Source organism: Trichoplusia ni, chromosome 21 (genome assembly GCF_003590095.1).
Source record: "Trichoplusia ni isolate ovarian cell line Hi5 chromosome 21, tn1, whole genome shotgun sequence".
NCBI lineage: Eukaryota > Metazoa > Arthropoda > Insecta > Lepidoptera > Noctuidae > Trichoplusia > Trichoplusia ni.
Window position 1 is genome coordinate 5191277 of NC_039498.1, and position 22884 is coordinate 5214160.

Consider the following 22884-nt stretch of genomic DNA (forward strand, 5'->3'; position numbering starts at 1 on the left):
CCATTAGTCGCAGCGTGATGGTTTATAGCCTAAAGCCTTCCTCGATGAATGGTCTATTCAACCCAAAAAGAATTTTTCAATTTGGACCAGTAGTTCCTGAGATTAGCGTGTTCAAACAAACAAACAAACTCTTCAGCTTTATATATTAGTATAGAAGTATAGATAATAAGAAGGAATATAATTTTCAACCGTTTTGGAAAAGGAGGTGGTTCTCAAACGTGCTTTCGATTGTTTTTTTAATGTTTGTTACCTATATTACTTCGGTCTTGATGAACCGATGTTGTTTATGCTTCTTTTATTAAACGTTCAATAGTTAACTGTCATTTGGTATAAAGTGTCATCAAATTAGGCTCTATTTTATTTATACTATACACATACTACATATTTTAATATGAAACATTGCCTATGTAACATTGCCTTAGACCTCTGAAATACATTTGTCCCTATTCTTACATGATTTATAATTGGATATTTGACTAAAAATATCTAGTTTTGTATTTATAAACTATATCAATAAAACATTTCAGCGATAATAGAATCAAAGATGGTGAAACATATATATTATGAAAGGGGTGACTTCTTCATGAAAAGTGTGTATTATGTGAGGATCTATAATCTTCATTTTATGTATACACCATAAAAGCATAAATCGCATCCTATCCATTTTGGCTATTTATCTGACAGATTTATTAGATATTTTATTTATATTCAAATCGCAATAATCCTGTATTTAATAAAACTACTTTAATTTTGATTTAATTACATAAGGTCTAAACACCTTCAAAACTCAAACGGAAAGCAGACAATTACTTAACGTCATCTATATGCAAATTACCTTTATCTATTTAAACATTAAGATATAAATAAATAAACAAACTAAAATATGTACGTCCTGCAGTCAGAAAAAAAACTGTTTACATTAAAACAACACCATTTAGATGCAATCAATTATTACTATGTTCAGCCTTTCAGGTTTTTTAAGAAACCTCATAGTTGTTTTTTACGTTCTTTCAGTATTGAAATGAAACTACTTTTACTGATTTTATCGCGGTATAATTTTAGATTTTAGTCACACTTTTAGACCATGATACCTGCAAAGGTTTCGAAACGTCGGAAACTAAAATCTAAACGTGACCATGATACCTGCAAAGGTTTCGAAACGTCGGGAACTAAAATCTAAAATTAAACCGCAATAAAATCCGTAAAAGTAGTTTCATTTCAATGTTCTTTCAGTAGTCATTGGTAAAACCAGGGAAGACAAGAGGGGATATGGCATTAAACCTCCACCCTCAAAAGTCTCTTAAATTAGATAAGTGTAAAATCCCGCGGTCGGTGTATGAAGGATTGCAACGCATTGCCATACACCGACACAAAAACGCAAATGACGTAGCACGGCGTTTCAGGTTTAGTCAGTAAGAGTCTGACACTACCCATTTCCTCCCCCGAGGGAGTGGGTGTCCATGAGGATTCCCCCGCCTTACCAACAAAAAAATTGTAAAATATTGAAATGAAACTACTTTTACGGATTTCATCGCGGTTCAATTTTACATTTTATGGTCATGGTTACGGGCAGACAGTCTGCCCGTGACCATGATACCTTCAAAGGTGTCGAAAAGTCGGGAACTAAAATCTAAAATTAATCCGCGATAAAAACCGTAAAAGTAGTTTCATTTCAAAGTGTAAAATATCTTAAATTTCCGTAAATCCGAGATCATCGGGTTATAGATCCTTTATCTTACATTTACACATCTTTGACAGTTCCGGGTGATTAGAAGCTAGGAATGTAACATCCAGTCTTACTAAGGGATACCGTATTGCCCAGGTAATTGGGTTGAGAAAGTCAGATAGGCAGTCGCTCATTGTTAAACACTGGTACTTAGCTGAATCCGGTCAGACTGGAAGCTGTCCCCAACATAGTTGGGAACAGGTTAGGATAATGATGTTCTTTTCTTTGCCCTTCTTGTACCGAGTTTGCAATAACCTTTTCGGAAAATTTGGCTAGGTTGACAGGCATGACAGGCCTCCTGAGTTTGCTGAGATATCTTTAAGGCGCGTGGAACGCGAAAGCGCTGGCCGGCACGGACCTCACTAATGGTCGTGCAGTAAGCTTCCCCTCCTCCTTAAACGACATTCCAGAATCTGCCTTAGCTTGTATTCTCCCGAGAAAAGAGTCAGAATTTTACGACCTTTACGAACTTTTTCAAATCTTTGGCACTGATAAGGGTAGATGTTAAAAAGGACAACATGACAGTGACTTATCATTGTATTCTTGAAGAAGGTTGTGGTGATGATGATGATGATTTTTGAAGAAGGTTTTATGTCAGTAAAAAAGCTTTTAAGCAACATAAAGACAGACAAATCCGTAGTAAATGAAGTAAGGCTAATGACATCATATACTTTACTGTTTCTTTGTGTAAATAAAACGTTATTTTTCCCCATCTTCGTCAGAATTCGTCATAATTCTTTTGTTTTTAATCATTTCTTAGTTTCGCTTATAAGATTGGATTATTTTTATGGTTTAATATATCCCAAAGCAGTTAATCTGAAGTAGCAATACTTTATTTCCAAAATGACCAACTTTATTAACACCAAACCAAGATTTTATACATTCCTTAGTTCAACGATTCTTATAAATAATTTAAACGGTATGAATTTGCTTGTAACTATTAATCTAACAAAAAATATTTGCCCGTTCTCAGCGCGGTTAAATTATGGTGTTATCTAGCACCTGCGAAATAATTAGGGTTCCATTTTTTGTATCTGAGTGATATAATATATGAAAGTTCAGTGAATTATGAGCAAACTAGCTGTTGCCCGCGACTTCGCCCGCGTGGTTTGAAGATATAAGTTAGGAATTTTTGAACGGAAGCCCTCGAAGTTGAATGTGTTTCCCCGTTTTTGCCACATTTTCCATTGTATCTTCGCTTCTATTAGTCGCAGCGTGATGGTGTATAGCCTAAAGCCTCCTTCGATAATTGGTCTATTCAACACAAAAAGAATTTTTCAATTTGGACCAGTAGTTCCTGAGATTAGCGCGTTCAAACAAACAAACAATCAAACAAACTCTTCAGCTTTTTATATTAGTATAGATAGTATAGATTAGCTAATGATTACACAAATATCTTTTTTTTTATCGTTGCCGACCCAGGCATTGGTACTTCACTTTTGTACGTACCACAATTAAATATTTTATATGCTAAGTATTCAGAATAAAGTGGAAGCTGCCCCAAGCACATTTCTGGTCAAACTTCCGCAAAAATAATTCGCATCTATATCAGTTCATCCGTTTAGGTTGGACCGATGAAGCAGAGAAACAAACATAGTGGTCACATTTATAAACAGGATCACTTCCTCGGGGGAGGAAACGGGTAGTGTCAGACTCTTACTGACTAAACCTGAACCGCCGTGCTACGTCATCCGCGTTTTTGTGTCGGTATATGGCAATGCGTTACAATCCTTCACACAGTTTCTAAGGAACCCCTGCTCCGAGACAGATTCAGGCAAATCTTATCTTGGACTCATATCAAATAATTATATGTTGTTCATGAATTATTCAGACGGAGCATTCGCGAGTTTTATGAGAATGTAAAGAAACTCTTTTGTTTTAAATCGAAAAAATAATAACAGTAACCGAATGCTAACAGTTTGCCAACGGTTCTGTTTTAATTAATGCCTTTTTTTTATTTTACGACGACCTCCGTGGTCGAGTGGCGTACGCACCGGTTTCAAGGTGTCGCTAGCTCTGAGGTCCCGGGTTCGATCCCCGGTCGGGTCAATGTAAAAATTTACAGTTCTAAATTACCTCGGGTCTGGGTGTTTGTGGTACCTTCGTTGTATCTGAATTCCATCATACAAGTGCTTTGGCAGCTTACTTTGGGTGCAGAACAATGTATGTGATGATGTCCGCATTATTTATTTACGAAACATTGTAAAAAATGCAGAACAAGATAATAAACTATGTTAAGAAGAAGGCTTAACCGTTCTTCTTTGAAACGACATTTTTGCAAATTAAGGTATTTCTTGAATAGTTGTTGAGGCAAGTAAAGGATAACGTTTTGACTGCACGAATAGCCGAGTGGTTGGGTCATCACGCCAAACCCACTGAGCGCGACGTGTCGCGGGTTTGGTCCCCGCGTAGGACAAGCATTTGTGTGATTCAAGAATGCTTGTCATGAGTCTGGGTGTAATTTATTGTGCATATGAAACTTAAATGCTCGTGGAAACCCCCCGACACAAGGAATAAATAAGTTAATGCCAGCGAGAGTCGCGCAGAGCATGCGCGAGCCATCCCGTGGCTCTGGCACAGGGAGATGAAGGGGCCCGGGGTGTTTTTAGTCGATGGAAGTCCGATATATCCCCACGCATTGCCCTCGACCTTGGTTGAAGTCATCAGGGTTTCACACGGGAAAAGTAGATTAAAATGCACAGGAATTCTAAAAGACATTTGCAGGTAACGGGATTTGAACTGACGATCATTGTGTTGGCATCTTTTTCCATCCTCCCATATTGGTGGTATTGGATATATAAACACTTAAAATAGTTTTAGGATTACGAACCTTTCAAAAACAATTATTTAAGAGTAATATTGCATGCCGAATGGATAATTTCTTTATTCTAACGGTTGATATCTTGATTGATGTGTGTTGATTGGAACTACTCGTAAGTGGTTCCAATTAGCACTTAAATTTAATTAAGTAAGAACAAGTTTTAAGCTCTTAAATATTTTATAAATTAAACAAAAATCCTACACATCGAGCCTACAAACAAAATAAACAGGAGGGTCATGTGAAAACGAATTCAACACAAGTATGGCTCTTGAGGAAAACATAAACTCCGAAATGATTAAATAAATACTTTAATTTGACAGAAGGAGGCAGGAGACTCCCTCGTTAAGAAATTTAAACCTTATGTCGCGGGATGTTTACCAACATTCAAGTCACAAGCACAAAGACACCAAGATTCAGGACAAGCGTTCGTGGATCCCGCAAAGGCTTGCCCTACGCGGAGATTGAACATGCGACACGTCGCGCTTAGAGGGTTTGGTGTAATAACCTCAACCACTCGGCTATTCGTGTAGCGAAACAGGGAGTAGATTAGCATCCCTATTCGACCCACAGTAATAACACTATGAGTCGAGGATGTAGGCCTTCAGCATCACGCCTAACGGAAACATAAAAACTGAACCACTTTTCAGTAGGTATACTCCATACATACTTGAATACTTCATACCGTTTTAACAGTAATCTACTTATTTCGGTAACGGCATAATTAACGCTTTCGTAATTAACATTTAGACTAGAAATCTAGGTAGCTTTCAGACAACTATCCCACGCTTGAATTTAGACAGCGATGTTATTTAACCGACACTTTTGACTTCAGATGTAAGATTTTTTTGACAATTGTTCTATTTTCAAATATGCGGGTATGACTATCTTTGTTTAACGTATTAAACGTACAAGTGACTGTATACTGAGTCACTCGGTTTCACTCGTATTCTTCGTTCATTCTTTCATTCAATTTTCCTCCTTAGATTTCTTGTCTTCAAAATCAGATTTAATTCTGGATATATTTATTAGTTATTTCTAATTCTTACAATTACTTTCGTAAGGAGGAGTTAAAATTACGTTTGACTAATTTTGACTTGTGTCGTGAGAAAAAGGCCTCTGTCTGGGTCCGAACTAGTCGGGCTATCCCAAAAAATACGCGTGAGTAAACCGTTTATAAATATGACTATTACTAAATCTTAATAAAATTAATCCAGCCCTTTTGAAAAATCGGCATTATCATCATAGCTGATTCATTGAACTGATCGCGCTGGAGAGAGGCCTATGTCCAGTAGTGGACTGCTATAGGCTGATGATGATCATCATAGCTTGAGATTATCCACTGCTGGTGATAGCTCTTCCCACATTTCTAGACCTAGCTATTTAGAAAATAACTTCAACAGTCACTAAAAGCACAAGAATTGCTTTAAAGCAAATCTGCATTATAACAGCACAAGTGTCATTACAACAAGCACAAACATTGCTTTGATGTCAGCGTCCGCCATCTTTGCTGTAACAGGCGCCATTTTTAAACCAACATGGCAGAATTGAGCTTCAACATTATGACTCAGACAACCTGTCAGCCATCGTATAACAATGAATGGAGTAATTAGCAATGCTTTTATCTTTAATCTGAAGACGAGAAGTTGTTATTAAATTAATTATATGCTTCGGTTTTAGTGATGGGAGTTGAGAGTTATCGATGTTTATTTTACAGGTGTCGATAGAACGTACTACCTACGGATATCAATAGTTATAAAAGCAGTCAAGTGCTAGTCAGACTCGTGACGCTAAGGGCTAAAAATGCTTTAAAGAGAAAAAATCGTTTAGGAGTTTTTTTAAATTTGTGTTCCCACCTTCAGCTAGCGACCTACAGCGACGATAGAAATACATCGTATTTGAAGAAAGACAGACGGGCTGGGGAGCCGAAGTAATAGGTTTTCAATTTTGCTGTGGGTACGCAACCTTAAGAAGGCGTTAGACAATGATCTGACTGAATACTGTTAGGACAATAATTTCTTGCTATTTTTTTTCAAGTATATTATATATTTAAAACTGGGATTCCCTCGGGGGTCATGAAATCCGCTCTTAGATTCGCTTCCATATACTTCAGTGCCAGATCAGCATTGACTTCTTGCACAACTTGTCTATGACCCTTGCTACACGCTCCGAAAATACCATAAACATCGATATTTTTCACAAACCTTACAAAGTCAGCCCATCACTATACGCGTAAACTCTGACCACCGATCGTTGGATAACAAGGCTTCTGACTTCAGTAGCATTCAGTCATCGACCCTATACTTAATAAATGCCTATTAGTAACCATTGACCATAACCTCCATACTTGTACTTAGCGATTCAGACCACGTGGAGCATTTTTCTGACTGTAAATCATCAAAATGGCTCCTTCCGCTTTTGGTTGAGTGGAAAAGGTAACAGACCCATGTTTCTTCCTTTGCTCTTTGTGCACCGGGGCCACGGTAATTCTTTCTGACAATCCCACTGCGACGGCAGGTATTAGCCCAAATGGGCTCGTCTTCTGACATCATCTATTTGAGGGTCTGGAGTCTCACACCTTATTTTGAAACAGGAATTGACGTGGTAGGCGGTTCATGTTTTGGAGACGATAAATCTTTGACTAATCTTCGGTTTGGCGCTTTCGATTGGGTCGGTTTATTTAATATTTACCTACTTCAAAATTAAGACGAATTTATTTGTTTATTGTGTGGCTCAGTTTCCTTTTATCAATTGAAACCTACGTTCATTTGTTCTCTACAAACCTTTTTAGATATTATGATAAAACCTAGTATTTTTGCCGGGGTGAAACGCGGATGACTTCAACCGAAGCCGAGAGCACGACATTCGGATTTGTCGGACTTTCGAAGATTAAAAACACTCTGTACTTCTTCAACTACCTGGGCCAGATCCATGGGTGCCCTCCAACATGCTCCTCAATAAATTATCTAGATGCAGGCAGAAGTATGAACAACCGTAACCATCAGTCATCAAATACAAGAGGAAACAAAAGCCACAATATTGGCTCCTCGCTTTAACGTTTCGCACTGAGTCTCACCGAACAGATTTGCAGTGTTGATAACAACAAATTTATTCTTCAAAAGAAATACAATTATACATGTCATAAGTCGATGACCCAGCGGACTTTATAGCCTTTTGTATTTCACACCTTTGTTCGTTCTTTTTTATCTGATGGAGAAAATACTTAGAATTAGACGGTTAAGCTCCATAACTGAAAACTGTCTGAATGACTGGTTATATGAAGTGGCGTAGCTAAGGAAAGGGGGCGGATCGTGTGTCACTTTATTAAGGGTGACACTTGGTGAAAAAGGAAATCGCCAGCACAAAAAAATCTTTTTACGGGGATTGCTTCGCTAGCAGTTAGCACCCAGCTCCATGTTAAATTTCGTTGAGTGTTAGTTAATATTGAGTCTTGTTCATTCTCCAAAATTATAAATAATCAATCTCATAGAAAATTTATTGCTTTTTAGATGAGGTGCTAACATCAACTTCCGCACCGGGTGCCACCCAAGGTAGGTACACCACTGGTTATATGGACGAACGACGGATAGCAAAATTTTGTACTTAAGTGTCATTGTCAAAGATATTTAAGACCGTCATTTGCCTAAGTGTCGTGTTATCACAGTCGTATGCTAGAAATTTAAGAGACGAAAGTATTACTTCCGCGAGGTTGATTCATAATTATTTATTTATTAACGGCTCACTCACGCGTGTTTATCTTGACCGTACGACTAGTTTCGTACCAACCGGAGTCCTTAATCATGAGCTGAAGTGCAGGGTCGCGAGTCGAGCCTAGTATAGGGCGGTCCCGATAAGTACGTCAGCAAACCGCAAAATTAAGTAAATAAATAATAAAAATAAAAGAAATAAATGCGGACAACATCACATACATTGTTCTGAACCCAAAGTAAGTTGCTAAAGCACTTGTGTTATGGAATTCAGATAGAACGAAGGTACCACAAACACCCAGACCCGAGACAATGTAGCAATGTGAATTTTTACATTGGCCCGACCGGGGTCGAACCCGGGACCTCAGAGATAGCGACACCTTGAAACCGGTGCGTACGCCACTCGACCACGGAGGTCTTCATATAAGTATAAACCAAAGAAATCCAAATGAATATAAGGCAATACCTTTGCATCTGCTTTCGAAATTTTCAAAGGCAAGACCGGCCTACATAGCAAGAAATATTATACAAGCTACTGATTTGAACCGTCGTTGTGTCAATAACTTAAAAATTGGCGATCTAACTAACAGTTAAGTTTCACGGATCGTTAAGTTTTATCGTCTTGTTACGGACACCGTTCTGTTATCTGTAACATCGGACAATGGGCAGCTTGTTAAGATTTCGGGGCTATGAGCTGGCTTAATATTTTTTTGGTAATTTTTTTAGGATGTTTTTTTTGACCCGGAAGTCGGAAAACGGTAGAAACATCGATTTAACCACGCCTAACCCACTGAGCGTGACGTCTTGCGGGTTCGTTCCCGCGTAGGACAAGCATTTGTATGATCCACGAATGCTCGTTCTGAGTCTGGGTGTCTTTGCGCATGTGATTTGTATGTTTGTAAAACCCCCTGCGACACAAGGATTAAATACTTTACAGCGGGAGTCGTGTAAAAAAAAACTGGTACATATTATGTTGATGGCTGAATGAGAATGTTGACATACATTATCATCCCAGTTTTTTTAGGTTGGCTTCCATTCTAACTATATCGAATTAGTCGAACCATCGACACGTCGCGATTAGTGGGTGTGATTTGGCGTGGTGCGTCAACCACTCGGCTATCCATGCAATCTAAATGATACAGAAATAGACGTCAGAATCTCCTTATCAAAAATAGATTTGAAAAATCTAAATATCCATTTTCCTAAATGTCACTCCATTTTTTTTCAAAATCGATCGTACTCTTTTTACCGTTGTTAATTGCATTGTCATCTGGTTCGAAGCTACCCTGAAAATTTCAGCCTGCTAGCTCATCAGGAAGTGACTCAAAATTGACTTGCAAAAATCCAACCGAAATGACAAAAAAACAAGAAAGTGAATGTATAAAAACGTGGTAAAATTAAACTCCATAAATAACACAAACACATTTATTTCTTCTTGTTCTTATCTGCTTTCTCCCTCTTTCTCTTGTTGATGGGGTTCCTGGGGTCGTAGATGTCGAACCAGTCGTCGCCTTTCGTGGACGCGTCCTTTGCGAGGACTGCGCCCTTAGCCTCAAAACGTAAGGTATGTCCGAGCCTGGAATATAATGGAAGTGGTAACATGGTGGTTAAATGGAAGAATTTAGGAGCATGACGTTGCAGGCGTTGCATTATTGCGTATTAGTAATAAATGTGGGAAATAGTGAAAGTACTGTACGCAGAAGCCGTCGGATTATATGATTGGGAAGAAAAAACATAGTATTTGTGTGGAGAATGTGTCATCGGGTTCGAAGCTACCCTGATTTCAGCCTGCTAGCTTATCGGGAAGTGCCTCAAAATTGAGTTTGCAAAAATCCAACCGGAACGACAAACAAACAAGAAAGTGAGTTTATAAAAACGTGGAAAAAAGAGTAATGTTCTCACCAATCATCAGAGTTTAAGTTCTCATCCTTATCATCAGCTGGCTTCTCCGAGGGTTCACCTTCAGTCTCCGCCTTCACTCTGATCGCGTGCAGTTTAGTCTTAAACTTGGCTAGCAGTTGTAAAGTGAAGTCTTCCCTGTAACAAAGTGTTTGAACAACTAAGCAACGTTACCTTAACGTTTGAGTCAATATTGTAATAGAATCAGTGATAGATAGATAATAATATAATAATATATTCTGGGACAACTCCCACACGGTTATCTGATCCCAAGCTAAGCAGAGCTTGTGTTATGGTAACCAGACAACTGAACAAATGATCATGCTCATCACACAACATTTGTCCTGGGCGGGAATCGCGCCCACGACCTCCGGTTTAGCAGTCAGGGTCACTAACCACTAGACCAACAGGCCCGTCGAGGTAGATAGATAGAATATTCTTTATTGCACACCACATAAGTACAGAATTGGATACAAATAAATAGTTATATTGTGCCACAATGGGCGGTCGGTGATCTCAAAGTTAAACTGCATAAGCAGCTTTTAACGGCTTTAAATTTAGATTTTAAAACTTATTAATTGATAAATAAATACATTCATTCATTCAAGAGGTAGCCATTAGTTTGACTTGAAACAGTGTGTGCTTTGAGGTATCAAAGGGTAAAAACGGAACCATATCCCTGAGGCACCGCTTTCGGTCTGATCATCAGACACCAGGATCTCAGGAACTGTGGTCGATAGACAGGTTTTTAACAGATAATGTTGCCGTTTTAAACACAAATATTAAAAATGGAGTTCAATATTGTAAGCTAAGTTTGTGTGTTTGTCGATTTTTTTTGTCATTCCCACGACTTACAAGACTGACTTTGACAAATGCATAGTTAGGTTTTTTTGATAACTTTCAATACACCATTACGCCTTTACTAAAAATAATAACAATTAACCAATAAAACGTTTATTAGTGAAATAATATGATACATCAAAATTATAAAAAAGTTCATATTTTTGTGACTTTGGCAAAGTATTTACATTAAAATTATTAACAATGACTAAAACATGGTTTAAATATAAATTACATGATTATACTTACAAATGTGTACTATCGACAAAAAGTATTCAAGGCACATTCAACTTATTTTTTAGACACATTCAAATACAGTGCGGCCCCTTGCCTGCCATTTAATAACAGAATTAGGAAACATCTGTTGCAATCAGCAAGATGAAAAATTATGTTCATAGGACATGACGCATTCCAAAGTAACATATCATCTATATTTTATAATAGAAGGCGATTTTAAAGATAAAAATATTTGCCTGGTGAATAATTACTGTTTATTATTATTCATCATCCTAGCCTTTTCCTAAGCTGGGATCGGCTTCCAATCTAATAGGATGCAGCTAAGTACCAGTGTTTTACAAGCCTATATGACCTCCTCAACCCAGTCACCTGGGCAACACGATACCCCTTAGTCAGACTGGTTGTCAGATTTCCAACTTCCAAACTAAAATCTGTCGACTGTCTAAGATGTATGAATAACAGCCGGGACCCACAGTTTAACGTGCCTTCCGAAACTCGTTATGACATAGATGGTCACCCATCGACGGACCAGCCGTGTAAAGCGTAGTCAGACCTGTCATTGATCACCTTCTGCAGTTATACCTTAGCCACGAGGCTGAGGTCATGTGCTATATATTTAAAACATAACCTAACTTATGCATATTTCATTTAACATGCAAACACTCATCCAGGTCATCAGAATCATTAATAACAGCCTCGTCCCACGGCCCATACTTATTATCCTTGTACTTCTGCCAATAGACAAACATGAAAGGACAATACCCACTCAAAACAAACACAACGAACAAAAAATAATACAACAAAGTACGCGACACACTATACAAAGTTGCCACAGTCAAAAATAAAGTGAAAAAAAATAACACGTTAAACAATTTCGTGTGTAAGCAGGTTTTAAATAACTGTGGGCTTAACACAAAGAATTGTACGGATATTGTTAATAGTACGAAAGCATCAAAAGGCGTTGATAGGCGGGAAACTAAACAGACTGACGCAAATATCGCTGCGTTGATAGACAAAGACTTTGAAACTATCGCTGCAGGTACGTTATAATCGAAAAATATTAAATGTATACACAACATTATGACCGCCCAAGCATATATAGTGTCTGTACTTACCGTATCTGTCAAAGTATGAAGTACAGGTGATAGTAAATATCCAATCAAAATATATACTAATACAGTTTTTAAATGCCGCAATACTGCACTACCCTCAAAAGAGATATATAACATATAACTAAGTACAGTTATGATAACCGAACTATATATCACAGTATTCGTTTTAATCCAGTTATTATACATATATACGTAAATAACAGCGTATAATATACATATACAGAGTCTTAGTACGACGCGAAATGAGCCTTGGACAGCTTGTCTTAAAGTCACTTTTTCAACGTTCAAGTTTTTTCTTAATTCTTGAAGGAATTTTTCGTCGGTATAGTTATCTGGGTACTCTCGGTTTTCGTATAAGTTCTTAACCCATGGTTTTCGCTGAGTTGGTCTTCTCGTTGATTTCGATCGCCTGAAATCGGTCTTCAGTTACTTTGGGGCCTTGGTTTCTTGATTTTGACACTTATTTTAAAAGAAATAATAATTGTTTTTGTTTGGCGTGGGAGTTTAGAGATTGAAAAACGTTAGGTAAGAAGATTGGACAAATAAACGCGTTATTATTTTGGGACGTACCCAGAGTGTATTAAAATGATAATTAATGAAGTTATTTTTCTAAGAAAAATCTGCGATACCATACGAAATAGTATGTTTTGCATTTATTTTTTAATCATTCGCAATTATTAGTATTAGTATTTACATGCATCAAAACAAAGTTATTTCACGCTAAGCATTAGTAATTATAATAAAGGGGTTAGTTAATTCGCTATTTGCTATAGGGCCGATTTTAAGTCAAAGTTTTTTTACAGATACTCAAAATTCTTATTTTAATATCTGATACAAAATCGGCCCTTAATCAAAAAAAATATTGAAGAAATATATGTATACCTAGCAGCTCCCTTCTTAGGTAGTTTTTCTTTCATCTTCCTATATTTCTCTTGTTCCTCAACATACTTCTTGTACATCTCATTATCTTCTTCCGTCTTCTTAACTTCTGCTTTCTCTTCTTGTTCACTCTGTTCTTTGATCTTCTCTTTCTCATTTTTGCTATCTTTCATCTCTTTCCTGAGCTGTTTTATTTCGTTTTGGATTCGTGTTCTGTAAATATATTTTGGATTTGAAGACAAGGGAGTTTTATAGGCACAATAATAGATTAATCGTTTTAATAACTCCCTCGTTGGGGGTTAAAAGGAAGTTCAAAGTTATTGTAAGTACTAACTAAAACCAGAGTAAATCTTGCCTTGCTAAATTATTCAAAATACAGTTCTAATCGAACAGGTTTGGAAAGAACCCTTTTCAAAGAAATGAAACTTAATTAGTGTAGTCAAAAATCATATATAATCAAAATCATATACTTTTATTTCAGATACGCCCTTTTCGAGGCACTTTTAAAACCTTACAGGCCCAAAATTATCCCATAGCTGGGCAAAGGCCTCTTTCGGTAAAGAGAAGAATTAAACATTAATCTATCTAAACTTCTAAATAATTAAACAAATACACTCACTTTTCCTTCTTAATAGCATCATCTCTATCCTTCCCAATATAATACTCTTCTTCTTCTTCGCTCGCACTTTCTATCTTCTGCCTCTTGCTGTCTCCTTCTGGACTCCGCTCTCTCTTGGACTTGAGTTTGTCTCTTATATTAGTGACAGCTGCTGCGGTCTCTTTGTCTCTCTCCTCGTCTTGTTCCTGTGGTTCTGCGATTGGTACATCTTGATCTAGTTCTAATTCTAGAATAGAAATGAGACGAAATTTACTTTTTAAATGATGCAACGGTCTAGTCACGCATACTTGTGGGGATTGCCCGACTAGTTCGAAACAAAACTTTACTAAATTTTGGTTGATTGGGCCTGTTGGTCTAGTGGTTAGTGACCCTGACTGCTATACCAGAGGTCGTGGGTTCGATTCCCGCCCAGGACAAATGTTGTGTGATGAGCATGATCATTTGTTCTGGTGTCTGGGTGTAATTTATCTATAATATGTATGTATTTAGAAATATATAAGTAACTTTATCAGTTGTCTGGTTACCATAACACAAGCTCTGCTTAGCTTGGGATCAGATAACCGTGTGTGAGTTGTCCCATGATATTATGATATTAAATTATTTTTTCTTTCCAATTTCAATTCATTTAATATGACATTTTTTATAATTACATATCAATTAAAAACGATTCTCATATCAAGGAATTCAATCCTTATATCGCGGGGTGTTCCTCAAACGGTCAAGAGACATGCATAAGCCACCTTAACTAAGTCTAAGCATTCGTTGATCACACAAATACTTGTCCTTCGCGGGTATCGAACCAACGACACGGCGTGGTAACCGAAACCTCGACTATTGATGCAAGAGATGGTATTAAATAATGGTACCAATGTCACACCACATTATACCTTATCCGCAAATAATCTTGGGAACAGGATTTGGCGTATAATATAATCGACATCTTCGCGGACTGAGGCGCGGGTAAAGCTAGTATTGATCTTCTGACTTCATAAAAATCTTTTTTTTTTGGATGGGATATCATCAAATGATTTCTTCCGCTTTGGATTGAGCAGAAGGGAGTGTCAGACTTCTACTGACTAAAACCCACCCCTGTTCCTTCCTTTGCCCTTCGTGTACTCCACGGTAACTCTTTCGGACAATCCCACTGTTTCATGAACATACCTGCTGCCGTCATTTTGCTGAGTTTAGGATCTTCTAGAAGGTCGTGCGTAGACTTGGGCTTGCCGCGGTACTCCTGAGCCTCGCCTTCGTCTTCCTCTGCCTCTTCACCAAAAGAGAGGAGACCGAAGTTTCTAGAAGTAAGTAATATAATATGAAGTTTGATTCTCTTCATTATAAACGAAACAGATATTGTTTACAATTGATTGGAAAAAAATACTTGAACCCGATTCTGCAACTCTTGTATGTCTGCAAATATTATTAATTGTATCGTGAGAAATTTAAGTCAGATTTAGTGGCACAGTAACGTTACGTTAGGAAGCGGTTTACCCTAACTATAAATCATTCTATTAACTAAATATTGGCAAGTTTTTATCAACTTTTAATGCCTTATTTACATAATTAATTTACTTTAAATCTTATTATTTCAATACTTACTTAACCCCAACGCGCTCCTTCTTTTTCTTCTTCGGCTTTTCTTCCTCGATGGTCGCTTGTACCCTGGGTTCTATATCAGTGAAGGGGTTGATCAACACTGTAGTGCTCGTGATCTTGTGAGGATGTTCAGGACGGTCGTCGGGGCCTATAAGACCCTCGGAGAGTTTTAGGACGTTGTATATTGTTTCTCCTGTAAAAAAATATATTATAACATCACTAGCTGTTGCCCGCGACTTCGTCCCCGTGGGTAGAAGATATAAGTTATGATTTACACCTGCCCTGTATTTTTACATTTTCCATTGTATTTTCGCTCCTATTAGTCGCAGCGTGATGGTTTATAGCCTAAAGCCTTCCTTGATGAATGATCTATTCAACACAAAAATATTTTTTCAATTTGGACCAGTAGTTCCTGAGATTAGCGCGTTCAAACAAACTCTTCAGCTTTATATATTAGTATAGATAGATTATTTTAAAAAATGGTGGACAACACGGGTACCTCTTCTTAAATGCCATTTCTTAGGTCCCAAAACAAATTCAATGTGAACATACCTTTTCTTTAAATCAATCAGTCTGTCTATTAGAATGTCACATATAAAAGAAACTTAAAAAATGGGTATTACTACATTATTGTACACTTGTTATTTATATCCTAACGGTTTACTCGCGCGTATTTATCGGATTAGCTCGTGGTACAAGAACTCCGTTTGTTTCCGAAACTAGTCGGGCAATCCCGATAAATACACATCAGTAAACCAGTATTAAATAATAAGTATGAATCTTCTCACGATGATAACTTTTTGTTATGTTAGCGAACATACAGGGAAAACCTGTGAGAGATGGATTCATCAATCTAATTCACATGTATTTCTCATTAAAACTATAAAATAATAATTCGTAATTTACCTGTAACCTTCCCAAATATAGTATGCTTGTTCTGTAGCTCCGGTGTAGCAGCGAGTGTTATAAAGAACTGTGATCCATTGTCATCTTTACCGGCGTTTGCGCACGCGACCAGACCGCGCCGGTTGAAACGTAACCGAGAATGAAACTCGTCCTGAAAGCAATTCAATTATCCTTCATTATGTAAGTCTGTTTGTCTGTTGATTTGTTGACTTCCTGTGTGGTAATGAAGAATCAAGGACAGATAATTTCTCTTCTCCACTTGTCAATAAAATGGTCTGAGTTTGGATAGTTTCATACAAAAATTTACAAATGTTTTAACTTATTCTAATGATGAGCTTTTCTAGACCCCTTCTAGAATTTCTCTTTAAAAACAAATGTCAGCACCACTGACAAACAATGATGGAAAAGACCAAGCAAACCTGAATTTGGATTTCAAACATTGGAAACTGAAACAGTCAACTTACAATGGGCTAGCATGGTTATCAAGACTCAAATCTTCTTTATACACGAGGAGGCCTGCCAGCAGTGGTACATTCCACTACTAGGCACAGGCAGAGGCCTGTAAGCTGAGCTCTCTATAGGCTGGTATTATTTGGATAATTACCTTAAAAGTGGACCCATAGATGGACTCTCCACCGGTACCATCACCGTTTGGGTCACCTCCCTGCACAATAAACCCTGGCACAACTCTGTGGAATATTGTTCCTGCAATCATACAAGAAAGAATTTAACAGTTGTATATGTAGTTGATAAAAAATGGAACTTAACCTTATTTTAAGTTTTGAGTATGCTAGGTTTTTCATCATTGTGTAACAGCGGTTTCACAAACACTAAAGTAACAAGCTCAAAAACATTGGGAACCAACATTTGTGAATTGCTCAAATACTTTTATAAATATATATTACAAATTATTATGGATTTATGCATTGCACCCAGACACAGAACAAAATAAATGATCATGCTCATAACACCAAATTTGGTGCTGGGTGGGAACTGGTTGTGAACACACAACCTTTATAGCAGTCAAAGCCACTAACCGCAAGACCAACAGGATACTCCTTACATTAAATTAACTTATCAATACATTGAATTATAATTGAAAATTGTTTGTAGAAGATATTTAAAATCTTTTACTTCAAGTAAGTCGATGTACTTTCATAACATTACAATATTCTAGACTCTAGGTATTACAGGGGAAAGTTTTCTAAGCCCAAATTATATTTCTCAAGGTTTTTGTTACATAATCTATTGCTTACCATTGTAGTACCCTTCCATACACAGTTGTATGAAGTTGCGGCATGCTTTCGGAGCCTCCTTTGTCCATAATTCTATGTCTATCTCTCCAGCTGATGTTTTTAATAGCACCTGCAATAGAAGTAAGAAAATCACTTAAAACAGGTCTTATATCTAAATTAATGAGTTTCTATTTAAATAACGGACGTTTTAAGAACTGAAATTTTGTACATACAGCGAATATTCTTTTTATTTTAGAAGTATATCGCTTGTGAAAAAAAAAATACCTGAAACTAACCTCATTTGAAAAATACGTCTTAAACATTTAAACAACACTTTTTTACATTCCATAACAATAAAGATAAAAGCAAAGGTAAAGTTATACACTTAAACATAGAAACAAGGCCAAAATAAGTTAAAAATAACATTATAAAACAAATTTTACGAAAAGTCAAGAAATTATCTTACCTTACCCAACGCAGGCGGTTCTTGTATATAAATATTACTCATTGTACATTTAACTACTTACTCTAGATCAATAATTATCACTTAGTTTGTATATTAATTAATTAATAACAGTTAAAACATTATTAACACGTAAATATTAAGTTTTTATTTTTAGTTGCTTTCCCAAACAATCCCAAGATTGTCAAACTCGTTTGGCGTAGCGTTTGACGTTGATATACTTGATATTGACACCGAGTCTTTTTAGTTTGCTTTAAATCAAACGACAACTTTAACGCTATCGTTTAATAAAGTAGGTTTCACGCTGAGGTTTGAACCTTACTTTCGACGCTAAATTAAATAGAAATAAATAAGTCAAAGTGTTTGTTTGCAAACGAAGTAATACTCTAACTAATATTTGTGTAGATGTAATAACAATAACATAGACTGCTCACAAAAACTATTGTATTTACGGTATGCTAGGTATCCTACATACCTATTTATGTAATATTTGAACCTAAATACAAAACAGTTGTATTTTGTTTCATATATCACACAAAATCAAATCTAACCATATTAATAAGCCTATTTCAAAATTAAAATGGAAAGAAGAATCCCGCATCTATCCAGCCATGGCATCTTACTGTGCCATATTAAAATATTTCTTAAAAAAAAATATTCTTCAACATTCAAACCTTTACAGTAACCTTACATAGAGACCTCCTTTCATGTTAATTTATACCTGTGTTAGGAGGTCCCAAATTAAATTTATTTAGTCAATAAATTTTATAAACTTGTATGTAAGTAATCATTTAACCTATTGTCCCCTAGGCGGTTGACCTAGCCATATTGCCCAAGAGTTGTCACTTGCCAAAATTATTCCAGTACAGTAATCAATTATTTCTTATGAGTAGTTTAAAACTTGACATGTCCATACTTTGTATGGTGCGTGGGTTTTAAAACATGGTTCTGTACTTTTGTTTAATTTGTTAGGGTTCCGTATCACGTATTAATAGAAGCAGTTTTTCCAATTACTGCTCATTTCGTTACTTTTTTTCAACTTTCCGTTTTTCTAAAACTGAATTTATTCTTGTGGAGTGGGGGGTATCGCAAACATTGACATTAAAACAGTTACATGCACGAGACACATAGACACAGAACAAGCATTCATGGATCACACAAATGCTTGTCCTACCCGGGGATCCAACTCGCGAAACGTTGCGCTCAGTGGGTTTGGCGTGGTGACCTCAACCACTCTTCCAGACATGCAATCAAACTTTACGTTTACGATTACTGTGACTATATACATTTTTGGGAACATTTCCAATCTAACGGGCCTCTAACCATGATATATTCAGAGCAAATTCTTAATTCATCTATCTTGACCTCCATTCGACACGTCAATGTCACTTGATGTTATATCAGCTTGAACGCGTAATATTTCTGCCTACCTTACCGAAACTCCAAGTAACAGTTTTGCATGAGTGAAAGAGAGAAGAATAGGAAACTTAGAGTGCCATCCCACTTCTACAACTGCGACATTTTGACTTTATGTGGTCGTGGTAGGTCAAAACGGATATGTCCCGATATTTTATTAAAGTAATTAAGATTTATTAGTAATTTATTATGGTTTAATTTTATTATTTTTTCGTGATACGCCTACACTAAGAAATACATTAAAAACTGCTTGCATATATGCAAAACTCATTTGAGCCCGAGTCGTTATACGTTTTTTTACACTCGTTAAATGAAATTGCATAATTTTCAGCTTAAAATGTTTAATAATCAAAGTTATAGTTTAAAAAAAAGAGTGCCTGTAACCGTCACACGCAATGGATTTTTTTTATTGATCTGTTAGTAAACTACTCTCTATAGAGAAAATCAAAAATATTTAGCGTAGGTATCATAAACTTAGTTCTTACCGACAGGTAATAACTCTACCTATTTGAAAACAACCTAAAATAGGACTAACTGCTCTGGAGATCTTTATTCTGTCTACTGATTTATAAATCTAAACCATCTAGGGCGCCAACCAAACTCGTACAAAAAAAAAAAACAAACAGAAAAAAATCCCCGCTTTTAGGACATCATAGGAACATGGTGTAGAATCAAAAACATAACAACTCCTACTGAACCAGCTCAAAAACTCCAGTGACCCATCAAAATCCAAACCTTATTAAGCGCCGCTTAACCTGACATATCTGCTGCGATTATGCAAAGCAGCTAACAATACATCGTCGCGGCATTATTTAAGTGACGTGTGTATCGATAAGTGATCTGATCTTCAAACGTCAGTCTGGCCACACTTGGACCAAGATTCAGGGTTGTCAGAAAATAAAGTATTTAATGCTGTAGGAAATAATAGTGGGGAAGAGAGCGTCGCAGACGCAGCACAGTAAAGTGTTATAAGTTTTACGTGTATATTGTGTCTGTCAGTCAGTCTGTGGCATCATAGCTAATAAACAAATTGAGCGTTGCGATTTCATTTTGTATTAAAGGTGAATTATGTGCGAGTCTTCTTCTTCTTCATCTTAGACATGTTGCATAAAATCTACAAGCGACTTAAGATTCGTGGCGAGAAAGATCGTAATGCCGGGTTATAAAAAGAACTGTTTAAGTATAGTAAGTATGTCATCGCAAGTGTGCAGTTTATTTTTTGATTAGTACAAATGAGGAGATCACTCAAAAATATAATAAGTATTTGTGACAACCCTATGAGTGAGTGGCGCCATATGTAAGCGTGTTGACCGCCGACACCGAGGCCAAATTCCAATGTTCCAAATTATTGATATTAGATAAATAATAGCTATGTTTTACTATACTTTTTAACCGACTTCAAAAGAAGGACGTTAGCTCGTACTGGTTGCGGAAGGCCGAGGACCAGGTGTCGTGGCGCAACCTGGGGGAGGCCTGTTGATTGTATACCGGTACAAAAAATAAAACTAAAAACTCAATACAAAAAATACTGGTTAACAGTGGGAATAAGGTCCTCCTGCAAACAAAAAAGATTATTAAAAGTACTTGCATTAAAAGCCAATAACCAAATAATAACAACATATTACAAACGCTATGAAAAAATTCTAAAAGCCGCGGTTGTAACCGCTAAAAAAATTCACTACAAAAATAAAATTACTAAATCTAAAAATAAAATAAAAACTATATGGAGTATTGTAAATGAACGGACGAATAAAAAAATAAAAAAAGATAAGCATAATATTAAATTACAACTTCAAAATGAACTCTTAACTAATCCGAGACAGATCGCAGATTACTTTAATAAATTTTTTGCTACTATTGGAGAAAATAAGACAGGTAAAGAAGCCAAAAACTGTAATGTGCTCCCTTGCACGGAGAACACTATATTTCTCAACCCGATTAGCCCTCGCGAAGTTAACCTAATAATAAAAAAATTAAAAAGTAAAAATAGTTACGGAATAGATGAGCTCCCACCTACCCTATTCAAATTCTGTGCAGATGAGCTGACAATACCATTCTTTATATTAATAAATCAGTCATTTAACGAAGGTGTCGTGCCAGACTTACTAAAACACGCACTGATAAAACCTATCCACAAAAAAAACCTGAAAACAGATCCGAATAATTACCGACCAATTGCCCTTTTACCCACAGCCTCAAAAATCTTTGAAAAGGCGATGACCATCCGTATATATTCCTTTTGTGAAAAATACAAAATATTTGATGAACACCAAAATGGGTTTCGCAAAAACAAATCTACAACACTGGCAGTCTATAAATATATCCAAGAAGCCCTAAACATAATTAACAACAAGCAGTATGCAATAGGCGTATTGCTAGATATGACAAAAGCCTATGATAAAGTGCAATTCAAGATACTTCTAGATAAACTTTACAGAATAGGTATACGTGGATTGGCTCATAAATGGTTGACATCTTATCTGACGGGTAGACAACAAACTGTAGAATTAGAATTCTTTGATCAAGAAAATAATGAAATAGAAAACATTCGATCTAGTAAAATAGACATAAAAGCCTCAATTCCCCAAGGTAGCGTGATAGGATGCCTACTATTCCTAGTTTATATCAACGATTTACCTAAAATCATCGCGGGACCTAGTGTGCTCTTTGCGGACGACATATCTTTGCTAATATCTTGTCAAAATAACCTAAACCTAAATGATAAACTAAACTCTACTATCACCACAACAGTTGACTGGATGAAAGAACACAACTTAGAAGTAAATTTTTCAAAAACAAAATTAATATCCTTCTTTCCGTACCAAAAATCCCCTATAAATATAAATTTTACCTTTGAAGGACAAAAAATAGAAGTAGTTAACGAATTCACCCTGCTGGGAATAACAATAGACACCCATATAAATTGGAAACCACATGTGAAGAAAGTGCGAGCAAAATTATCAAAGTTCTCCTACGCCCTACGCGAAGTCAAAAAGACCACTGACCTTCCAACGGCACTCATGAGTTACTACGCCTACGCTTATTCTTGGCTAACTTATGGTGTAATTCTATGGGGAAATAGTACCGACGCACCCACTATCTTCACATTACAAAAAAAACTGATTAGAATTTTAGTTAATATAAAAGAAACAGATTCTTGCCGACCGTACTTCAAAAGCCTTAAAATACTAACCCTTCCCAGTATCTACATTCTAGAAATATGTAAATTTGTGCGAAAATACCCCGAATATTATAACACTAGAGAAACCATTCAGAATAGATATACACTTAGACATAGAAATAGGCTGAACTTACCTACATCCCGGATAAAAATGCATTCTTCTAGTCCCCTTGTCATGTCCGTAAAAATATACAATAGGCTACCAGAACAAATTAAAAATGAAACTAAACTAGATATGTTTGTTAAAAAATTA

The 22884-nt window shown here is 36.5% G+C and overlaps 2 protein-coding genes across 4 annotated transcripts in view; one reads left to right on the forward strand and one right to left on the reverse strand.

The window, feature by feature from the left end:
- LOC113504106 overlaps nucleotides 1–22884 on the forward strand; it is a 59957-nt gene that overhangs the window by 30257 nt on the left and 6816 nt on the right. The window contains exon 2 of one of the 2 annotated variants that reach the window (XM_026886220.1): nucleotides 8054–8095. The gene's annotated coding sequence lies outside the window, so the exon portion shown is untranslated. Of the gene's footprint in view, nucleotides 1–7964; nucleotides 8096–22884 lie in introns of those variants that run through there. The other variant, XM_026886219.1, reaches the window with a different exon arrangement.
- On the reverse strand, nucleotides 9663–18242 carry LOC113504105 (spliceosome-associated protein CWC27 homolog). Of its 2 annotated transcripts, XM_026886217.1 has the most exons (10): nucleotides 18038–18238; nucleotides 17593–17701; nucleotides 16941–17041; nucleotides 16337–16487; nucleotides 15434–15623; nucleotides 14999–15129; nucleotides 13838–14063; nucleotides 13222–13431; nucleotides 10154–10288; nucleotides 9663–9827 (listed from the first exon to the last, which is right to left on the reverse strand). In XM_026886217.1, the coding sequence occupies exons 1-10, from the start codon at nucleotides 18077–18079 to the stop codon at nucleotides 9677–9679; spliced, it is 1446 nt and encodes a 481-aa protein (XP_026742018.1). In that variant the 5' UTR covers nucleotides 18080–18238; the 3' UTR covers nucleotides 9663–9676. The 2 variants fall into 2 exon arrangements, with proteins under 2 accessions (XP_026742018.1, XP_026742017.1); XM_026886216.1 differs by lacking the exons at nucleotides 9663–9827; nucleotides 10154–10288 and adding an exon at nucleotides 11564–12748 and having other exon boundaries at nucleotides 18038–18242.